This window comes from Ovis aries, chromosome 15, assembly GCF_016772045.2.
Source record: "Ovis aries strain OAR_USU_Benz2616 breed Rambouillet chromosome 15, ARS-UI_Ramb_v3.0, whole genome shotgun sequence".
In the NCBI taxonomy this organism is placed as follows: Eukaryota; Metazoa; Chordata; class Mammalia; order Artiodactyla; family Bovidae; genus Ovis; species Ovis aries.
In genome coordinates this window covers 16,671,799-16,695,880 of record NC_056068.1, presented here as the reverse complement: position 1 = coordinate 16,695,880, position 24,082 = coordinate 16,671,799, and the positions used below count along the sequence as shown (strand labels likewise).

General features: G+C 39.9%; 1 protein-coding gene and 1 long non-coding RNA gene across 2 annotated transcripts in view; one reads left to right on the top strand and one right to left on the bottom strand.

Annotated features, from left to right (window-relative positions):
* Positions 1-10,226: 10,226 nt before the first annotated feature.
* LOC132657811 (uncharacterized) lies at positions 10,227-13,657 on the bottom strand. The gene is made up of 2 exons (XR_009596491.1): positions 13,507-13,657; positions 10,227-11,938 (listed from the first exon to the last, which is right to left on the bottom strand). It is a non-coding gene; the product is annotated as an uncharacterized LOC132657811 (long non-coding RNA).
* A 72-nt stretch (positions 13,658-13,729) lies between these two features.
* Positions 13,730-24,082, top strand: part of ALKBH8 (alkB homolog 8, tRNA methyltransferase) — a 137,113-nt gene continuing 126,760 nt past the window's right edge. Inside the window, exons 1-2 of the mRNA XM_027979164.3 lie at positions 13,730-13,757; positions 20,943-21,078. Of these exons, the coding sequence (XP_027834965.2) occupies positions 13,744-13,757; positions 20,943-21,078 (150 nt within the window). The 5' untranslated portion in view covers positions 13,730-13,743. The remainder of the gene's footprint in view (positions 13,758-20,942; positions 21,079-24,082) is intronic.

The following is a 24,082-nucleotide window of genomic DNA, read 5'->3' as shown; positions in this document are numbered from 1 at the left end:
CAGCTGCTTCATTCTTACTGGAGCTGTTAGTAACTTCCCTCCACTCTTCCCCAGTATCATACTGGATACCTTCCAACTCTGGAGGCTCATCTTCTGGTGTCATATCTTTTTGCCTTTTCACATTGTCAATTCTCAAGGCAAAAATATTGGAGTGGGTTGCCGTTTCCTTCTCCAGTGGACCATGTTTTGTCAGAACTCTTCACTATGACTTGTCTGTCTTGGGTGGCGCTGCATGGCATGGATCATAGCCTCATTCCCGGGCCCATCATTCCCTGTAGTTAATGTCACAGCCCAGCCAGGGCCAGACCAGAGCCTGCCCCCGTGCTTTGCTGCTCCTGCTCAATCCAGGCCTGGCCATGATCATTGATGTCAAGGTTCTGCCCATACTGCCCCAAGAGTTGAGGACCCTCTTGCCTTTCCCGCTTGCAATATGGGAGACCAGGGTTTGATCCCTGGGTTGGGAAAATCCCTTGGAGAAGGGAAAGGCAACCCACTCTAGTATTCTTGCCTGGAGAATCCTATGGAGCCTGGCGGGCTACAGTCCATGGGGTCACAAAGGTCACAAAGAGTCAGACACAACTGAAGCAACTTCACTTTCTTTTTCACTTCACTATGTCCTATAACTTAAAAGAAGACTAGGTGACTAATTTTTACTTTGTCCAACCTAATATATGTGGTTTTAACCCTGCTTTAACAGAAAAGTATGGCGAGGGGAAGGAAATAGTATCCTGAGGCACAGTTTTCATTCAGGAAATGCAAATGATCAGTCAAATATGAGCATTTATTTAGAACACCAAGCAAAGGTTTTCAGCTGTTCTTCAGTTATTAGTTTGACCCACTTCTCCACTTTCAATATTCCTGAGTACTTATAGCTTCAACCACCATCTTTGTGATAGACTTGTCTAGAACTAAAGACAATTCCAGATCATCTTGAGACCAAACCATGCTTTATAAAAAGGCACAACCAAGAATGCATGGCATTGTACTAGAAGTGAACTCTTTACTGTAACGTGTTTCCATTTGGTGATTAAGCCTGATAACTTCTCCCTACCCGTGGCTTCCCTGGTGGCTCAGAGGGTAAAGTGTCTGCCTGCAGTGTGGGAGACCCGGGTTCAATCCCTGTGTTGGGAAGATCCCCTAGAGAAGAAAATGGCAACCCACTCCAGTACTCTTGCCTGGAAAATTCCATGGACAGAGGAGCCTGATAGGATATAGTCCATGGGGTCTCAAAGAGTCAGACACGACTGAGCGACTTCAATTTCACTTTCACTTTCACCTGTCTCTTTAACATACAGGTAAAATAATTCATTTGCCTTGTCTTATCTGACTCATTTTAACACCATGGTTTCATCCCTCCATCACTGTATTTAGTTCAACAACTAATGTAAAGGAAGGAGGTGCTTGTGATTTACAGCATTCATTTTTAGCTACTCTCATAGACATCTTCAGTATAACCCAAGAAACTGAACTACCCTTAAATAAACAATCATTCTCCATTGCCAAAATAACATCATAGTCTTGATTTCAGTCCTCCCGGGGAGTCTGTTCATATGCTCCCCACCACTACTCTAGTAATTGTCAGAACCAGGTGCCTAGTTTAGATTTTTGGCACTGACCACTGTGTCAACGTCTTTTGTTCCCAGTCAGATTTGCTTTGGCTCTGTTCTATTACTTGAGTCTTAAATCCTTGTTATCTTTCTGTTTCTTATTATAGTTCTTTGTCTTTGGTCAAATTATAGTTGATTTTTCTTGGTTTAAACGAGGCTGACATCTGAGAAAACTTTTGCTACTGTGGCTTGGTAACAGTTGGTCACTACTCCTAATCTGATTTTAGTACTTAGATTTCTATTCGCTCTCTAAATGGGAGAATATCTGGGATCACTTCAGTGAAGTGGAACCTCCTAAAGGCCTCCATGTCAGCCAGAAGACTTTGGTGATTATGGAACTTTTGAGGCAAGTTCCTGACTTCCAAATATTGTTGGTATCTCTTTTGTTTCTGCAAGTTCCTGCTTCCACTATTGCTATCTCCTGATCAAAAGTACATGCCATATTAAAGGAATATGGCTATGAGCTTACTATAGTTCTTTAGGTTCTAGATTCCCATTTCTTTAACAATTTGTCATTAACTCCTTTTGTTTCCTGAACTCTCATCCAAGGCTTGTCTAATTACCTTACCCACCCTAATCTCCTTGTGTTAGATTAGACCAATTAACATTATGCTGGCCTTCCCAGGTGGCTCAGTGGTAAACAATCTACCTGCCAATGCAGGAAATGTGGGTTAGATCCTTGGGTCAGGAATATCCCCTGAAGAAGTGAATGGCAACCTGCTTCAGTATTCTTGCCTGGGAAATCCCATGGACAGAGGATCCTGGTGGGCTACAGTCCATGGAATCACAAAGAGTCAGACAAAACTTAGCAATAAACCACAACATGAAGCCACTGTCAACAATAATATGTATAGTCATTGGACTATAAATTGGAAGAGCATTCAAAACTATGGAGGAATTTGTAATAGAAGCATAAGAAATCTGTCAGAGACTCATAAACCCCAAGCAATTATTTTCACAGGCATGGAAAACATTTTAACTTGAGATCATGGCCTACCTTTATTATTGCCTCAATAATTCAGTTTCACTAAGTTTCTTGTTTCAAATGACTTCTCAAAGTTATTCCTATTATGCTGAAATTTCATGAAGCGTTCCATAAAGTGAAAAGTGAAAGTGAAATTGAAGTCATTCACTCATGTCTGACTCTTTGTGACCCGTGGACTCTAGCCCACCAAGCTCCTCCATCCATGGGATTCTCCAGGCAAGAATACTGGAGTGGGTTGCCATTTCCTTCTCCAGGGGATCTTCCTGACCCAGGGATCGAACCCAGGTCTCCCACATGCAGGCAGACGTTTTAACCTCTGCACCACCAGGGAAGGGTTCAGTAATCAATGCTAATTATTAATTTCTCATTCTGAGAATGTCAACAGGTTTCTTAGAGATGTTGGAAAGGTGTAGTTAAATTCTAGGTCTAGTTAACTTTCTAGTAACCCACAAGGCCCCTATTTCAAATTGGTTGAGAAAATGGTGACAGCCAATCATTTATGACACAAACTGAAACAACGAAAGAAAACAAGATAATTAATGCTGCCTGTCTTTTTCAGAAATTAATAATAAAACACCTAAGCTTTCAAATAAGATTCTGGGTACACTGTATTTATTGAAGGTTTAAAGTTATACTGTGTAAATTATTTCTGCATGTGTTTGCTTAAGAAATACAACCATTTAAATAAAACATTTTTTCATTTGTCATGTCTATATCTGAATCATAACTCTTGGATAGACTTTAAAATATCAAAGACATTTTCTCTGCAATGGTGTTTCTGAGCATAATGATTGCAATTAGAAAAGAGGCAGAGCTTTGGGCTGGAGTCCTGCTTCTACCACTAATTATGTGATCTAGGAAAAGTTGCTTAACTTCGCTGAGCCTCAGATTCCATATTTGTCAAATTGAGGACATAAAATTTATTCCCAGGGTTGTTTTTTCTAGGATTAAATAATAAAGTATCTTAAGTATAATATTTAATACCTCACAAAAAGGTAGCTGTAGATAGATACGTTTTAATTTATAAAACTGTGCCCTTTTATTCATATAAGAGCAAAGACATGAAAACAAATCAGGTTTAAAAACTATTTCCTGCTTAAATAGCTTATATAGTTTGTCTTTTAAGTTTAAGTTGCTATATCTATAAAATAGGATGTGGAAATGTCAATAATTAGAATTATTGTGAGATAATTTTATGGTGTGTCATTGATCCTTTTCATAATGCCAGTTGTCTTACTGTTCACACTGTTTGTTGAACCCCAGGTAGGCAAAGCTTGAGCTAGGAGGCTGGAAGGAGACTTGAGGAGCCGTAGGAACAGCAGCACATTCATTCTCTTTTGGCTGGCATGGCATCCATAACACAGCCTCTCTCCTGGCTGATGTAGCAGCTGTAGCAGCAGCCATACAAAACCATAACATAACCATAATGTACCCATAACATGACTTCATATAACATAACCATGGCGCTCCTCCAATGTAGCCTCAATGCAGCAGCCCCTAGGGCTTTTCAGTGGAGGCTTGTGTATGCTTTCCAAACAAAACTAGCCTGTGGCCAAGAGAGTACCTCATGATGTGCAAGTGCTGTGCTATAAGTGACCTCAGCTGTTACATAACCGTGCAAAGTTACTGTTTACAGAACATGGGGTGAAAGGGCATGAGAGTGTGGGGTGAGAAAACCTGACTTGTGCCATCTTGTTAATTTCCCCACATATGGGTTCTTTAATAATTTGATAATCCGAGCACTGTATCATCTGTATCTTCTTGGTCCCTTGAACCTTACAAAATTACATTTCATTTGAAATAAAAATTCACAATACATTAGAAACGTGACAGTTTGTTACTCTGGAACAGATTTCTGTCTATGTTGATCATTTTCTTCAATGGTTAGCAGCAAGACTGGTTGTTAAGCAAGCAGATGGTTGGGTGCTGCCCCCAGAGATTTTGAAACAGACACTATAATTCACTGGGGTTCAGAGAAACTATTAAAACATATATTGATTTTAGCTGATTCATTATACCTAACAGGGTATGGACCTTGGTGTTTTTACAAGTACTCCAGTGATTCTGATGCAATTAGTCTGAGGACCATCCTTTGAGACATAAGCTCAAGTACAGGCCTCTAATGTGCAGTGTGAACAACTTAGGTTATCTGGGAAAATATGTTGGAATTCTACCTATAGTTTTGTCTAAATCAAATTAATCTCTACTTACATTTAGTATACTGGGGGTTTCATTATATCTGCATATCTGATTTTCACATGTCACAGGTTTTAAGAAGTGCTCTAAAAGAAGACATTAGAGTGGGAGTTCGCAGGCAGGGAGGCTGCCTCTGGCCCCTCCCTGCTTTGCTTTAAGCAAGACATAATTCTTGTGCCTGGCAGGCAGGGAAAGCCTTTTGGGATATTATGTATTTATAGTGGAGAAAATATAACACAGTGCTGAATTTTGTCTTAGAGGAAGCAATGAGATTAGTTCACATGGTTTATTGGGAGCACCAGAAGTGAGGTGGGCAAGGCAGTGTAGATTTTCCAGCATGTAGACAAGTTTTTCAATTCTCTGAGGTTTTTTAAAAATAAATACCAGATGAGCATGTAATTATGTGAGAGATACTGATTATTATCATTAGCATTATTATATAACATGTTTGGACTCCTCCTCTATGCTAGACATTGCTGTATTAATAAATGCTTTAAAATATTACATGATTTAATCCTCACTACACATCTGTAGATTGGTGTGAATGTCAGTAGCTGACATATGAGGAGAATGAAGTGGAAGCAGACAAAATAACTTATGATTCCATAGTAAATGCTTATATAACCCAAAACCTATTTCTGCAAAATGGACAAGTGAGTTAGAAAACTGTAAATTCTCTACAGTGAAGATGAAGATCATAATCTAAGCACAAATAACCAACAGAAAATGGCAAAATGGATGCTCCTAATAAGAGGTCTCAGTCATAATGTAAGTAAAAGCTAAGGTCACCTAATCAGCTCTAGCAAGTCTCCCCAGAGTAGAACTGATTATAAAGATTATATGAAACATGGATTTATACCCAGAATAGTTAATGATGAAATTGCCCTCTCTGGGCAAGTATCTTTGTATTTTGGGGTCTTTGAGAGATTAATGATAGTATGAAGCCATTAAAGCAGGTAGACATTTTAAAATTAATTGTTTATATATTTTTAAGAGAATTTTTTCTTGTAAAGACAAACATTACAGAAATTGTTTTCTCATAACTTAAAAAAATCATAAATCCTACTCCCTTGGCCACCCTAAAGATTTTCCTGCACCCTGAATTCTCTCTCTCTTTTTTTTACAAAAAACTTTATTTATTTTTGGCTGTGCTGGGTCTTTGTTGCTGCACTGGCTTTTCTCTAGCTGTGGTAAGTGGGCACTGCTCTCTAGTCACAGGGTTCTCTCTTCTCAGTGTGGTGACCACTCTTGTTGCAGAGCACGGGTTCTAGGGCATGAGGGCTTCAGTAGTTGAGGCATGTGGGCAAATTGTTGTGACTCCTGGGCTCTAGAGTACAGACTCAATAGTTGTGACCCATGGACTTAGTTGCTACACAGCATGTGGGATCTTCTTGAATCTGAGTCTCCTTCATTGGCAGGCAGATTTTTTTGCCACTGAACCACCAGGGAAACCCTATATCTGTTATGTTTCTACTCTCTTCTACTTGAAAAATATGTCGCAGAAAAATATTCTGGAAGTAAGCAATTTTTCAGCATCAAGAATAAACCATTTTGTGGGGAAGGGGTGGTGGTGGGAGTTGGGCAATACTTTATAGCTAACATATTTTGCAATGGACCAAAATGCAATCCTCCAAGCAAAATTTTATGTTTTATATTACATATTAAAGGCTGGCTCCTTTTCTTTTTTATTACTTTTGCCTCTGCTACTGCATGGCAATACTTTCATCATATGACTTATAAAACTGCAAACTTTTCATTGAATTTTTATCACTATAGCAATGAATAATGCATTCAATCCTCAAAATGTCACAAAGAACATCAAGTGGTTTTAAATAATACGTTCTTGATGGAGTTTCAAGAAGAAAGCAATCCAAAGATGCAGCAGAGAAGGTGAAGTTTGGAAAGGAAATTTCATATAAATTTGTCAGTTATCCAGGATTGATGAAATAAGTGGAGAGGAAAGACTGAGAAATAAAACTGTGTCTTTTAAAGATCAAAAATTGGAAAAAGAAAAAAAGCAAAACAAACACACTTGTCACTAGGGACAGAGAGGGAAATACAGGAAGTAGCAAAAAACAGATGGTCTGTAGTGGGGGGTCGAGGGAGGAGGAGAAATTAGGAACTTCGTAGGTGAAGTATAGAAATTGAATTTTTTAAAATTTCTTTTTTTGACTTGGCTGGGTCTTTGTTTCTGTGTGCAGAGTTTCTCTAGTTGCAGTTCAGTTCAGTTCAGTCGCTCAGTCATGTCCGACTCTTTGTAACCCCATGAACTGCAGGGGTTCCCTGTCCATCACCAACTCCCGGAGTCCACCCAAACCCACGTCTATTGAGTTGGTGATGCCATCTAATCATCTCATCCTCTGTCGTCCCCTTCTCCTCCTGCCCCCAATCCCTCCCAGCATCAGGGTCCTTTCACATGAGTCAGCTCTTCGTATTAGGTGGCCAAAGTATTGGAGTTTCAGCTTCAGCATCAGTCCTTCCAATGGACACCCAGGGCTGATCTCCTTTAGGATGGACTGGTTGGATCTCCTTGCAGTCCAAGGGACTCTCAAGAGTCTTCTCCAACACCACAGTTCAAAAGCATCAATTCTTCGGCCCTCAGCTTTCTTTGTAGTCCAACTCTCACATCCATACATGACCACTGGAAAAGCCATAGCCTTGACTAGACAGACCTTTGTTGACAAAGTAATGTCTCTGCTTTTTAATATGCTGTCTAGGTTGGTCATAACTTTCCTTCCAAGGAGTAAGCGTCTTTTAATTTCATGGCTGCAATCACCATCTGCAGTGATTTTGGAGCCCAGAAAAATAAAGTCAGCCACTGTTTCCACTGTTTCCCCGTCTATTTGCCATGAAGTGATGGGACTGGATGCCATGATCTTAGTTTTCTGAGCTTCAAGCTAACTTTTTCACTCTCCTCTTTCACTTTCATCGAGAGGCTCTTTAGTTCTTCTTCACTTTCTGCCTTAAGGGTGGTGTTATCTGCATATCTGAGGTTATAGATATTTCTCCTGGCAATCTTGATTCCAGCTTGTGCTTCCTCCAGCTGCATATAAGTTAAATAAGCAGAGTGGCAATATACTAGCTGCAGTAAGTGAGGGCTACTCTAGTTGCTGTTTGGAGGTTTCTCATTGTAGTGGCTTTTCTTGTTAGTTGCCAAATGGCATGTGGGATCAAACCTATGTCCCAGGTGTTGGCAGGCATATTCTTAACCACTGGACCACCAGGGAAGTCCTAGGAATTGAATTTGAAGCTGTAGTGAAATCATATTATATTTTGGAACCATAATATTAACAATTTTCAAGGCTTTGGGAACATTTTCAGTGTTTTCTGAGCGAGGAATCTTGAGTGAAATATAATAACTATTAGAATGCTACCTTTGAATATTTATTAGTTGATGAGAGTACTCCTCTTTCTAGCATCCTTTTCTCTTAGGGTTTGAGATAGACCATATTATGATAATCCAGCCGAATGAAATTTTCAATCCCCAGTGGAGCATGCTGTTAACTGTCTATCCAACAGATGTTCTCTTATTTTTTTTCTTGCTAATAGACTCCTAATTTTATTTTTCTCCAGATATAGAATCAAGGCTTCTTAATCTCAGAGAGTATGGGGCTCATACCAGCCCCTCAGAATTAATCATCACTAGCTTAAAGTAGTCATGGTAATTCCACTCCCTTTAGCTAATGATTGGTCTGGAGTAAGCATGTGTAATAAGAGTTTCCTATTGCTGATGTAACAAATTATCACAAATTTGTTATTTCACTGTTACATAGGCCAGAAGTTTGGGTTGGCTTGCTTGGTCTCTCTGCTATGAGTTTTTTAAGGACAGAATCAAGGTGTTGACTGGCTGAGCTCTTATGAAAATGCTCTGGAAAGATCTGCTTCCACACTTTTCAGTTTTTGGTAGAAACCAGTTCCTTGTGGTTGTAGGACTGAGGTCCCCATTTCCTTGTTAGCTCATAGGAGCCTCTCTTCAGTCTTTGCATATGGACCATTACATCTCAGAAAGTAGAAGTGTGTTGAATCCTTCACAGTTGAAACTTTTGACTTCTTCTGCTTGATCTCTTCTTGCTCCAGCTTTGGTAAATGTTTTGCTCTTAAGGAATCATGTTATATTGGGCCCCTGGATAATCTCTTTTAAGTTCTGCAAACTTTATTATATCTGCATATTCACAAGTTCGCAGGATTAGACTGTGGATATCTCTGGGTGTCTATTATCATGCATAACATTATATGGAAGCTATATGTAGTTAAAGAAATGAGGGGGATTCCATTTCCCAGATGAAAAGATGGAGACTCGGCTTATTGTATCCAGCTAGAGATGCTAGTGTGTGGGGGAGGGTGGACAAGGTGTCTGGAGTAGCAGCAGCTACCTTGTAACCAGGGGACATCAAGAATGAAGATTAAACTCAACATACTAAGGATGGTGGAGCAGGAGACTAGAAAGCACCTAGATCCTCTTGATGATATTTTATAATAGTGGAACCAGTGCCAGTGACTGCTTTTGTCTGGAGAGCTTGTCATTTGAGGAAAAATAACTATTTGTTTACAAGCAATCAGTTCAGTTTTCTGTCACTGGCAACTAAAAGCAATTCTAAATAACATGTTGCTCCTATCCCTAATTTTTGGAACTCTACTGCGGGACAGATCTCTACTTTCAGTTCAGTTCAGTTCAGTCGCTCAGTCATGTCCGACTCTTTGTGACCCCATGAATTGCAGCACGCCAGTCCTCCCTGTCCATCACCAACTCCCAGAGTTCGCTCAAACTCACGTCCTGTAAAATGTAGTAATTGACTAATCTGATTAAATTTGTTTATACTATAATTTGTAATAAGGGTCTTCATATTGTGGTGCCAATCTTAGCTTAACCTTGAGACTGTATTCAGGATTATAGAGTCCAGGAAAGAGGATCTAGGGGTCAGCAAACTACAGCCATAAGCCAAATCCTGCTGGCATAAGCCAGGCAGCTAAGAAAGGTTTTCATATTCTTGCTTTTGGCTGTGCCACATGGCATGCGGGATCCTCCCCAGCCAGGGGTGGAACCTGTGCCCCTGCATTTGGACAGTAAAGTCTTAACCACTGGACTAACAGAGAGATCCAAAAGGTTTTCATATTCTTAAAGCATTTGTACTTGTGCCCACCCCCTCCCCGCCACCCAACAACAACAACAACAACAACAACAACAACAACAACAAGAGGAATATCTGACCAGAGACCATATGTGACCTCAAAGCTGAGAGTTTATTATATGGGCCTTTATGGAAAGATCATGCCAACCTCTGCACTAGTCTCACAGAGGACTCACCTATAATGAACTTGAGAATGGGTTTTACTAAGGTAAGTTATTAGGCAAGCATTTAATACCTTTGAAAAATTATTGTAAATCACGGTGTAAAGCTTTTGGTTCAGGTAAAAATGAGTTCTGTCTTCAAATTAGGTTTCTTTTCAGTTCAACATTTATTGAATTTCTGTTATTACAAGACTATGGAAGACACTGAAGTTACACAATGAATAAATCAGGGTCTTAATGTAGCTGGAAATCACTTCAGGGAGTAATCTTCTCTGGGAAAAATGATCCATGCAATATTCTGAGCAAAAGATAAGGGCTTGTATAAATCATATTGAATAAAAAATTAAAAAAAAATTTTTATGGAAGGATAATTGCTTTACAATATTGTGCTGGTTTCTGCCATACATTAACATGAATCAGCCACAGGGATACATATGTCCCCTCCCTCATAAATCTCCCTCTCACCTCCTACCCTATCCCACCCCTCTAGGTTGCCACAGCTCACTGAGTTGAGCTCTCTGTGTTACACAGCAAATTCCCCCTGGCTATCTGTTTTACATATGGTAATGTATATGTTTCCATGCTATTCTCAATTCTCCCCACCATCTGCTTCCCCACTGTGTCCACAAGTCTGTTCTCTATGTCTGCATCTCCATTATTGCCCTGCAAACAGGTTCATCCATACTATTGTTCTAGATTCCATATACATGCATTAATATACAATATTTGTCTTTCTCTGACTTAGTTCACTCTTTACAACAGCCTCTAGGTTCATCCACCCCACAAAGATTGACTCAAATACATTCTTTTTACAGCTGAGTGATATTCCATTGTACCTAACGACAATTTCTGTATCCATTCATCTGTTGAATGACATCTAGGTTGCTTCCATGTCCTAGTTATTGTAAAAAAACTGCTGAATGAACAGTGGGGTGCATGCATCTCTTTCAGTTATGGTCTTCTCAGGGTATATGCCCAGTAGTTTAATTGTTGGGTCATATGGTAGTTCTATTCCTAGTTTTTTAAGGAATCTCCATACTGTTCTCTATAGTGGTTGTATCAGTTTACATTTCCACCAGTAGTGCAAGAGGGTTCCCTTTTCTCCACACCCTCTCCAACATTTATTGTTTTTAGATTTTTTAATGCTGTCCATTCTGACTGTGTGAGGTGTTACCTCATTGTGGTTTTGATTTGCATTTCTCTAATAATGAGTGAAGTTGAGCATCTTTTCCTCTAATAGTTTTATAATTTTTGGCCCTACATTTAAATCTTGACTCCATTTTGGATTTATTTTTGTGTATGGTGTTAGATAGTGTTCTACTTTCATTCTTTTACATGTATCTGTCCAGTGTTCCCAGCACCACTTTTTGGATTGGCTGTCTTTGAATGAAAATTTTTTTCTGTATTGGGTTTCTGTGACAGTCCAGTGGTTAGGACTTGGCACTTTCACTGCAGGGGCCTGGGGTTTGATCCCTGGTTGGGAAACTAAGATCCCTCATGCCATGAGGGTGGCCAAATTAAAAAAAAAATATATGTATCTACTTTTTTTTTTAAGGAGGAATGGATGGACAGCAAGTCGTTGGAAATTTGGGTCTATAGCTCAGGATCAGTTCAGTTCAGTTCAGTTGCTCAGTTGTGTCTGACTCTTTGTGACCCCATGAATCGCAGCATGCCAGGCCTCCCTGCTCAGGATCAGGAGGGTAGAAAAGGAATGAACAACCACTAATAGCTACCTTCTATATGGTAGTCAAATTGTTACATCAATCCCCATTGATTGACATGGCAAATGTTATTTTGCAATTTCTACTTCAGGTCACACACTCCAGTCTTCATATTGTTTTTACTAAATCAAACTGCCTCCTAAAGGAAAGAAAGGATTGAAGATAAAAATTAGGAGAAGATTCACAGATCTGTTGAAGACGCAGACAGGGAGATTGTAGATAAAAGGGTCAAACACAAAACACGTAGGACTGCCTGCATTTAATCATGGAAAGAGAGAGAAGTTAGTGAAAATCTCTGAAAACAAGTGATCAGAAAGTGTAAAGAAAACTAGGAGTTGTTTCACAGAGGCTAAGAAATTCAGAAGTTTTAAAAGCTCCAGTACCATCAAGCAGAGTGGATATAGAGATGAAATAAACTGAAATTGGTTAGCAGGACATAATGTGATATTTTGTATTGTTCAGTTTGGTAGCCACTAGCTAGTTCTTTACATTTAAATCAGCTAAAAGAATCAAACTTCAGTTCCTTAGTTGTACTAGCTACGTTTGAAATGCTCAAAAGTCAGATGTCACTAGTGGCTAGCATACCAGGGAACTGAAGCCTTTGAGTCATCACAGAAAGTCCTATTGGTATATGCCTTTTGCTGCTGTTATTGTCTGTTTGAACATCCAGTAGAGCAGAAGAAAGATTGCAACGTGAAAATTGAACAGGTTTTCTCTTATGCCCTCTACAGTAGTTTGCAATGTGCAATATCAACTTGATTTGATATCGTTAGCTTGATGTTACCTCTTCCTTTTTGCTATTCAGTTTTAGCCTCACCTTCTTTTTTACTGGACTATCGCAGTGGCCGCCTATCTGCCTTTGCGTCTTGTTCTTTCTTCCTTTTAATTTTTTCTCCATATAAATCATTCATCCACTCAACAACACTCTTATTAATGCCACTTTTCCTGGGCAGCCAACCTTAAGTTTTATTGATAGTCCACTGTGGTATGGTGCAAATGGGGGCACCACATCAGCACCATAACCCACTCCAGTGTTCCTGCCTGGAGAATCCAAGGGACAGAGGAGCAGGGTGTGCCGTCTATGGGGTTACAGAGTCAGACACGACTGAAGCGATTTAGCAGCAGCAGCAGCAGCACCATAAGGAAGTAATTTCTTTCCTACCCCCAAGTTTCCTTCCCTGCACTTACACAGCTTATAATCAATGCAAGCAGAGTGGTTATAATACATTCACATCACACAAATAACATTACAGCAGGAACAATAGCTAACCATAATCATCTCCTGGTGTCTTTTATTTCTGATCTGCTACCAAATCTTTTCCCTTTTCACTTCAGCACTGCAATAACCTGTTACCTAGTCTTCTTTTAGTCTCTCTTTCTTCCTTCCACCAGAAGCTCTGATCATATTAGTCCCTTTCAGGGATCCCCTTAGGCGTACACAACAGAATGGTGGAAAGTCTTCCATTATATAGGTAGGACAACCCATCTTTCCTGTCCTACCTCCCTCAACATTCTTGCACACATTTTTTTGCGGTATTCATTATTCCCGAGGCACCTTCATACCTATTCACCTCCCTCTCTCTTGTCCCTGCGAGTCATCTTTCAGACTCCAGAGTTCGCTCCCATACCCCTAAGACGACTCAGGAAGAAAGATACACGCAGTCCAAGGGGGAGATGGGTACTAATCAGGGCCCGAGGGACACAAACCTGTTTGACCATGTCCTTTTGGGAAGCTACTCCAAATAAGCTGCACTCACAATGCTTACTATACCCCCTCAAAAGACAAAGTAATTTTCACTGGAACGGAGAGGAGGCATCTCAGTAACCAAAGACTCTTGGCAGAGACAGAGTCTCAGCTAGTCTCTGGGAGGCGAAAGGGATTGTGGGAGCGCAGTTCATCGTCCCAGCAGGCTCATGGGAAATGTAGTGCAGTTTTTCTCCAACATGGCGGCGCCAGGGTGAGTTGTGTGAGAGTACTCGCCGCGGTTTTCTGTGTTAGAGTGGGAGAACCTGGCGAAGGAGAGGGCTCTCGTTTGCTGAGAACCGCGCCTGAGCCAAGGTGGAGATTTGTGGCCCTTCTTATTGGTGGGAACGGAGGCTGCATGTCTCTGCTTTCCCTTGTTGCCTCTTCCGGTGTCCTCTTTCTGCCCCATGAGCTTCGGACCTCACCAGGGAGAGGAGGGATTGTCCGTGGGCAGTAGGGAGTCCGTGCGTTCGGTGGTTCTGTTCGAGTTTGAGGTGCATGTGCTCACGTGGTGCCTGTGTCAGTCTGTTTTTTTGTTTTGTTTTGTTTGTTTGGAGGGTTGGAGACAAGCGGCTATAATCTGGGGAGTGTTGGTCTGTGATGTTAGCTTCAGGAGTTTTTTTGATTCGTGCCAGTGCAGTGAAGAGAGTGTTGCTGGTAGTCTAGCAGCTTGCAAAACTGTATCTTCCTATGCCCTTTATTTTGAGTAATACCTGAGACTCTTGTGCTTTTCGTAGTGTGAGCCAATAGTTTTGGCTGATTTCATTTAGGAAATATTTGCTGTGTACTTTCTGAATGCCAGGCGGTCAAATTCTGTGCCTTCAATTAGGCGACAGCCTTCTGGGTGAACGCAGCACACAACAAAGTAGTTATAATATGATGTGAAAATGCAGGGATATAGTTGCACATCCTGTATTAATGAAAACATTGAAGAGGGCCACCAAACTCAATTCTGAAGAAGAGGTTTAGAACGTAAGATGGCAAATTCAGTAAGTTTAGGCTTACTCAGTAAGATTTATTGATTGGCTACTATGTGCTAGGTCCTGCTCTAGGTGCTGGGTGTTACAGGGTGAATAATACAGACAAAAATCTCTGCTATCATTTTATTGTTCAGTCGCTCAGTGGTGTCTGATTTTGCGACACCGTGGACTGCAGCATATCTGGCTACCATGCCCTTCACTATCTCCGGGAGTTTGCTCAAACTCATATACATTGAGTCGATGATGCCGTTCAACCATCTCATCCTCTGTTGTCCGCTTCTCTTGCCCTCCGTCTTTCCCAGCATCAGGGTCTTTTCCAACGAGTCATCTTTGTTATAGCTTTTCTTCCATTTTAGTAAGTTAAAGGAGGAAAACAGAATAAACACATTAATGAAGGCATTAAAAAATATAGAGTAGTTGTTCTTCAAAGAATTAAAGTGAAGTGATATGACAAGTGATGGGGGTCAGTTTTTTCTAATCTTTTTTTTTTCCTTCTTAAATAGATAGTGCAATTTGAATAGCTACTAAATTGAAAAGTTGCAAAAGAGGAGCTTTCACTCCTCGTTCCTGTACCCAGTCTTCCTATTTTCCCTTCCTTGAGTCAACCCATATTACTGATAATCTTGTATGTCCCAGAAATTTGTATGTATAGTTTACATATCTGTACCATATACTTTATAGCCAGGCCTCAAATTGTTTCCAATCTTTGCTATTAATTTAATTTATGTACAAGCACAGGAACATTTGTTTATACTACTTGGTTCATTATAGGCTCTCTTATTCAAGGAGAGCATAGCACATATATTATTATTTCCACTTAGGGCAGTATCCAATAGAATATATCGGGGTTAAACTTTCTTACAGAGTAGATGCGATCTCAAAATTCTTATTATCCTGTGGGGAGTGTGCTTAGGCCAGATACAACATGGCTAATATTCCAATAAAATAGTGACCTTGCTCTTGTCGCATCCCATAACATGGCAAGGCATGTGCACATCTTTGTGCAGTAGTGGAAATTCCTTGGCCAGGGAATTGGCCTTGTTAGAAAGGGGCCCCTCCACGTCTCAGCAGCTGGTATCAGTCTTTTCCTTGTTAAGGTGACTGAGACCTGTCTTCACATGTAGTACTATTGCCTGACTGAGGGAAGGAGAAGGGAAAGGAGATACCAGAAATGTTATTATGAGGCTCCATCTACTGGTGCCGGACTCTTACTGTCAGACTTAAAACAATGTATTCAGATTCTTTTCTTTCTCATTTCTTCCACTTGGCAGTCTTTGCTCGTGTAACATATTTAGAAAAAAACTCTTAGATTCATCCCCATTCTTCATTGCTGACTGCAAAAATGATGATCTTGGAATGGAATGGCAATAAGATAATTCTCTGAGGCCCCCTCAGCTTTTCTTGGTCTTTAAACCAGTCTCATCTGGCTCTTCTGGAAATTAACAGTAATTTAGTAATAGACATATGTAATCATTTAATAAAGTTATGAAATTGTGTCAGAGAGTAGCACAGCCAGACGTTAGTTAAAATAGTGAAAACAGATTTTCTTCAGGTAATTATTGACAGTAGGGGAAAGAGCTAAGCTCTGTTACAGTTTGTTTGTAAGTGCTTAGGGTGTGTGTGGCGGGGTGCTCAGTAGAGTGAAAGTGTTAGTCTCAGTCCTGTGTGATTCTTTGCGACCCCCTGGGCAGTGGCCTGCCAGGCTCCTCTGTCCAGGGATTCTATAGGCAAGAATACTGGAATGGGTTGCCATTTCCTTCTCCAAGGGATCTTCCTGATGCACCGGCTCAGTGTAGTTGGTCAGTGTAAATGCACTTAGGCCACCTGTTTGTTAGCTGGCAGTTACCAAAGTTAGGATTCCATCCTGTCACAAAGATGGTCATAGAGGCCCTGTGCTTCCCGATGATTACATTTCAAAGGGGAAATTCCCTACCAGTTCAGTGGTTAGGACTCCATGCTTTTACTGCTAAGGGTCTAGGTTTAATCCCTGGTCAGGGAAATAAGATCTCACAAGCCAAATGGTGCAGCCAAAAAGAAAAGCAAAACACAAAAAACATAACAAACCCAAAAAAACATTTCAAAAGAATAACACTCAGGTCCTTGAGAGAAAAACTTCTGAATTGTAAGAGATACTGATACATGTTCACAACTGTAAGCTGTTTTTAATAAGTACCTTAAAAAAAAAGGAAGGTCAGAGGCCTATTGTTATGAGTTGCTAGAACAAATAATAAAATTTCCTGGCAGCATTTTAAGTTTTCTTAGTCATCCATTTAAAAAAAAATACTTATTTATTTTTAATTGATTGATGATTGGTGTACAATATTGGTTTGATTTCTGTCATACATCAACTTGAATTAACCTTAGGTGTACATATGTCGCTTCCTTGAATCTCCCTCCTGTCTCCCACCCATTTCCACCCCTCTAAGTTGTTGCAGAGCCTCAGTTTGAGTTCCCTGAGTCATACAGCAAATTCTCATTGGCTGTCTATTTCCATATGTTAGTGTATATGCATCCATGCTGCTGCTGCTGCTGCTGCTGCTACGTCGCTTCAGTCGTGTCCGACTCTGTGCGGCCCCATAGACGGCAGCCCACCAGGCTCCCCCGTCCCTGGGATTCTCCAGGCAAGAACACTGGAGTGGGTTGCCATTTCCTTCTCCAATGCATGAAAGTGAAAAGTGAAAGTGAAGTCTCTCAGTCATGTCCGACTCTTAGTGACCCCATGGACTGCAGCCTACCAGGCTCCTCCATCCATGGGATTTTCCAGGAGTGGGGTGCCATTGCCTTCTCCGATGCATCCATGCTACTCTTTCTATTTATCTCACCCTCTTCCTCTTCTCCCCCACCCTTGTCCATAAATCTGTTCTCTATGTCTGTGTCTCCATTGCTGCTCTGTGAACCAGTTTGTTAGTACCATCCATCTAGATTCCATATATATGCGATAATACTATATATATATATATATATATATATATTTCTTTCTGACTCACTTTGTATAATAGGCTCTAGGTGCATCCACCTCATTAGAACTGACTCAAATGTGTTCCTTTCTATGGCTAAGTAGTATTCCATTGTATATATGTACTGCAGTTTCTTTATCCATTCATCTGTTGATACACCTCTAGGTTCAGGCAATCATTGTAATGAGAAGCTGGGATCATCCTAAGATATGGCTTTATGCTACTGTAAACCATGGTAGAGTTTGGTCACATTTTTTAGTGCAGGATTTGGATGGAGTTATGTGCCACGAATAGGTACTATTATTCCTATTTTATGGGTGAAGAAACCTAAGTATAGAAAAAACTTAGTAACTCACGCAAGTTCATTATAGCTAATAAAGGGTAAAGCTGAGCTTTGAACTAGAACTTTGACCTCTGAACACTGTGTTATATTGTCTGAGGAGGCTGTAGGGAAACAAAAATATGATTTAATTTTTGTCATTAAAGAGCTCATAGTCCAGTGGAAGGGGACAAACAGAACAAATAATTAGTGCAGTGTTAAAAATGTATATTCAGCTATCTCCTTCTTATTTAATGATGACTCCAAAAACTTTCTTTCTAACCTTATTTCTTCTCCTTTTTCCACTTTGTATTTTCACCTGCCAGCCAGGCATTGAAACTGTGTATCTCACCAGTAATTCAAACGTATGATATCCTAAATCTGACTCATCACCTCCCCTACTGATCTGCTCTTCCTGACCATCTTCTGACTTTGCAGTCAGAATTTGGAATGATATTACTATAGCCTCTCTGTCACTCACTCTGTCCTGTTAGTAAAGTCAATGTTAAAGTGAAAGTGATAGTCACTCAGTCCTATCTCACTCTTTGTGACCCCACGGACCGTAGCCCACCAGGCTCCTCTGTCTGTGGAATTCTCCAGACAAGAATACTGAAGTGGGTAGACATTCCCTTCTCCAGGGGATCTTCCTGACCCAGGGATTGAACCCAGGTCTCCTGCATTGCAGGAAGATTCTTTACTGTCTGAGCCACCAGTCCGATTCTTCTCTTCCTCATGTCTGAGTAGTCATCACAGCTTATTTTGATTGTTTTGAACTTATCTTTTGCCCTCTCTCCTTATTTCCCTTTTCCTTCTTTCTACAGCCTTCACCCTAGATGAGACCAGCATTTCTACTTGTTAAACTGGATTATTGCAAGTCCTTTTGCCTCTCATTTCCCTATTGTGCTGTCCAGCTTGCCTATTTTACTGGCCTTACCTCCTGTCTCATGTACTACATGTATTATTTAAGCTGGATTACTGCTGTTTTTTTCAATAGTCTCAACATTTTTATTCTGTATATAAAAACTAATAGAGTTTTGACTGTTTCAGAGCTGCTTTGAAATGATTTTTATTTAAGTTCATAAGTTTATTTTGTTTGCTAACTTTAAAGACTTTCAAGTGGGTGAAGAGTGGAATTGGTGGGTCAGCCAGCATTCTCTCTTCTAAAAAATTATGTCTGCTACTCAGTGTCTTTGCCAGACACATCCATTTCTGTTCTTTATTGCCTCTCTGGATCCCTTCCCTTCCGTATGACTGTGTATTCTTCTTGTCCTTTGATACTCATCTCAAGTCCCCTTCTGTTTTGAAGTTCTCCCAAACTTTCCCAGTTAACATCAATCTTATCTTTTTTGTCTCTAATTTATATCAGTCTTAAAGAACATTAACACTGAATTACCTAAAGATATGTCATATTTTTTCATTGTTTAATGTTTGTCTGTTTTCCTCAACTAACTTATAAACCTGTACTGAAAGCATAAACCATGTATTGTTTGCTGTAGAGTGCTGAGTCCTTAAGTAGACGTGTGTATTCACTCATTGTTTGATTATCCCTTCAACAAACTTTTGTTGAGCACCTGCTGTGTGTTGGCATTTCTGCTCTCCTGGAGTTTACATCCTGATGGAGGAATTAAGCCAACAAATTAATCATCACAAATTTTGTTAAATTCCGTGAGCAAAATAAAATAGGCTTCTGTAATAAAGCATGATGCAGGGTGCTGATTTGGACAGTGTGAAGACCTTTTTGGGAAAGCACTCAGGAACTACTTACTGATTGACATATCTTTAAAAAAATGAAAACATAATTCTATGGTGTTTTTAAACCTGTTATTTTAAAAATTATAGATACCAAATATTTAACATACACAGTTTAAAAAAATAATAAACACATAAACCACTACCTAGCTTAAATACTTTTAATACTTCTATGTGTCCCTTTCATATCGCAGTTCTCTCTTCTACCCTGAAATAACTTCTCTACTTTGTATTTATTATTTTCTTGCTTTTATGCTATATGTGTATTTCTAAACAACATATGGCTTACTTTTGAATTTTGAACTTTATATAATGGAATCATACTGTATATGCTACTGTGAATTTTTTCTTTCTTTCTTTTTTTTTTCCTTTCCTAACATTGATGAGGGTGAAAGAGGAGAGTGAAAAAGCTGGCTTAAAACTCAACATTCAAAAAACTAAGATCATGGCATCTAGTCCCTTCACTTCATGGCAAATAGATGGGAAAAAAGTGGAAACAGTGACAGCTTTTATTTTCTTGGACTCCAAAATCACTGCAGATGGTGACTGTAGGCATGAAATTAGAAGACACTTGCTCCTTGGAAGGAAAGCTCTGACCAACCTAGACAGCATATTGAAAAGCAGAGACATCACTTTGCTGACAAAGTCCATATAGTCAAAGCTATGGTTTTTTCCAGCAGTCATGTATGGATGTGAAAGTTGGAACACAAAGAAGGCTGAGTGCCAAAGAATTGATGCTTTTGGATTGTGATGCTGTAGAAGACTGTTTAGAGTCCTTTGGACAGCAAGGAGATCAAACCAGCTGAAGCTCCAGTACTTTGGCCACCTGATGGAAAGAGCTGACTCATTGGAAAAGAACCTGATGCTGGGAAAGATTGAGGGCAGGAAGAGAAGGGGGCAGCAGAGGATGAGACAGTTGGATGGCATTACTGGCTCAGTGGACATGAGTTTGAGCAAACTCCAGGAGAAAGTGAAGGACAGGGAAGCCTGGTGTGCTGCAGTCCATGAAGCTGCAAAGAGTAGGATATGACTTAGTGACTGAACAACAACAAGAACATGTGAGATTTGTCTGGCGCATTTTACCTATGACTTCATAAGTAAAGAGATTGGATATGGGAAAACAGCCCACTTAATAGCACTAAAGCACTGGCTTGTTTTGTAGAACCTACCAGGGATGCTGTTAGATGTTCTTGCTCTTTTGTTACCTTCTTAAATATTCCTTTGTTGTCCATGGATCTGTTTGTTCTCACTTCTCTTGGTTGGTGAAAAGTATAGTAGGCGTTTAAAAATTGTTACATAGAAACAGTTATAAAGTATAAAATACATGAACAGTATTATAATTATCCCTTTCTGACTCCTAAGTTTGATGTTTTGTCCTTCCTTTTTTTCCCCAGTATTGTCATGAACAGCAACCACCAAAGTAATTACAAACTCAGTAAAACTGAGAAGAAACTGTTAAGGAAACAAATTAAAGCCAGGCATACTTTGCTGAGACATGAAGGCATTGAGACAGTATCTTATGCTACTCAGGTAACCTAGAACTATTATTATAATTTGAATTTAAATGTATTGCCATGTTATTGTGTTCCAAGTAGCATTGTTAATAATTGCTCAGAGAAGAAGTTCCATCATGTGTTATAATCTGTTAAATGTATGTATATATATGATAGGACCTTCTAATTTTCTATTTTGGGACATAGCCTAGTATTGTTTGAATTTCCATTGATTGTGTTGTTTGAGCTAGAGGAAGCTGCAATTCTGCATTAACAACAATAACACTATACATCTATTTACAGTTTACAAAGCATACTTGTATTCATTATTATATTTAATTTCCTAGAAGTCATTATGAGATAGATGAGAAAACTAAGGTTCTGAGAGGTTGTGATATGTCCATTGATATAAGGTGCTGAATCGAAATCTAAAGCTAGATCTTTTGTACAGTAATGCAATCTTCTTTCTTCTATTCCTAACTTCATCTCTATTATAAAGTATTTTGATTATACGCTGTGAAACATTTTTTATTTGAGATTTTATTTATAAAACTTTTTTATTATCTGATGGGCAATGATTAAATGATATGTATGTATGCATGTATACACACATACACACGCACACACACACACACACACACACACACACACACACCCTTCCTGGGCTATGAATGAGGAGAAGTTAGCTTAACTCTTAGCTTCTCCACTTATTTGTACATGAGCAGTACCCTTTGAGGGGGCTTCCCTTGTGGCCCAGAGGTTAAAGCATCTACCTGCAATGCGGGAGACCTGGGTTCGATCCCTGGGTCGGGAAGATCCCCTGGAGAAGGAAACGGCAACCCACTCCAGTATTCTTGCCTGGAGAATCCCATGGAAGGAGGAGCCTGGTGGGCTACAGTCCACGGTGGCGCAAAGAGTCTGACATGACTGAGCGACTTCACTTTCACTTTCAATACCCTTTGACCTCAGCTTTCTTCACTTGTAAGGACATACTATTGCATACCTTTTTATTCCATTGGGTTGTTAGAGTCTAAAGAGAACATGTATATGATAGTAGTTCCTAGTCATTAAAATACCATATGAGTATAAAGTATTCTTATGATATTCTTTCTGATTGTAAAGATATAGGATAAGAATAGTAAGGAAGCTTACTACTGAGGGCCAAAGACATAGAGTTTAGAAGGTGAAGCTGAGATCAAAACTTAGATCTCTTGATTCTCAGACTAGTACTCTTCTGTCACTCTTGTTCTATCTTCTGTGCTGCATCACAGTTTAGGAATGAGTGGAGGTTTAATATTAGCCCTACGTTGATTTTCTTACATACTAATAGCTTCAGGCTCACCCACCCGTGGTGTCCATGCAGTGTGCCTCACGCCCGGGTTCCTGTACTGTTCCCTCATGATCATGGGACTCCAGGTACTCCTGCTCCCGCTGCCTGTGCTGATGATGCTGGGTGGCTCGTGGGCTCCACAACCGATGAAATACAGTTTAATGTAATTAGGCAAGCTGCTTGTGGTGTGAGATGCATTCCTGTGGCCTGGTTCTGTAATGGACAGCAGGAGGGCCCAGATGGGGCTGATTAGAAATGTGCTTTGCAGATGCAAAATCCTTATCAAGCACTAAGCACTGAAGAAACAGTTGTAAGGCATCATTTAAAAACCAGCCTAGTGGAGGGCTTTTCCTTTCCTGAAGTAGACCTTCGATAAAAGCACATACACACACACACACAAATGAATAACTTCAGATAATTTGAACCAAATCCCACAAAAAAGGATGGAGTAGATAATAGATTAGAATTAATATATATGCACACACTCACTGCCAAGAGCCACTGAGGCTGTGAGGCTTTCAGAAGATTAATGACATACTCTATTTTCATCAATTCTCAAGCATAACTGGCTTTTTCCTTCCCTTACAGGGGTTGTGTAGAAAAGTAGTAAGAAAAGAAATGGGTTTCTTTGCTGCCTCTGAAACTTGTTTCTGGTTGAGATGAACTTTTCTTTTAGATCTTTAGAAGTTTTAACCTCATCTTCATGGCTCCTAAAGTGTCATTTTATTTGGACTTGATTATTTCTTCCTCCTCAGTATTTTTTTTCCTTTTTTTTTTTTTTAAATTTTACTTTACAGTACTGTATTGGTTTTGCCATACATTGACATGAATCCGCCACGGGTGCACATGAGTTCCCAATCCTGAACCCCCCTCCCACCTCCCACCCCATATCATCTCTCTGGATCATCCCCGTGCACCAGCCCCAAGCATCCTTTATCCTGTATCAAACATAGACTGGCGATTCGTTTCTTACATGATAGTATACATGTTTCAGTGCCATTCTCCCAAATCATCCCACCCTCTCCTTCTCCTTCAGATTCCAAAAGTCCGTTCTATACATCTGTGTCTCTTTTGCTGTCTTGCATACAGCGTTATCATTACCATCTTTCTAAATTACATATATATGTGTTAGTATACTGTATTGGTGTTTTTCTTTCTGGCTTACTTCACTCTGTATAATCGGCCCCAGTTTCATCCATCTCATTAGAACTGATTCAAATGTATTCTTTTTAATGGCTGAGTAATACTCCACTGTATATATTTCAGTATTTTTAAAGGAAGAGAAAACATTTGTAGAAGGACTTCCAATTATGTTATATATCTAGAGAACAAATGCTCTTTTTACCGTATGTCATAAATATAGATATCTTTGCAGACTTCCCAATGGTGATAGTGGTAAAGAACCCACCTTCTGGTGCAGGAGTCTTAAGAGATGTAGGTTTGATCCCTGGGTCAGGAAGATCCCTTAGAGGAGGGCATGGCAATCCACTCCAGTGATCTTGCCTAGAGAACCCGTGGACAGAGAAGCCTGGCAGGCTGTAGTCCCTAGGGTCGCACAGAGTCAGACACGACTAAAGCGACTTAGCACGCATACATGTAGGTATCTTTGTACAATGTTATAGTGATTGTTAGGTTTTTCTAGAGCCATGGTCCTCAACTTATCAGGACTGAAGATAACTTGAAAAAAATCTGAATTCTTTTCTTCATATTA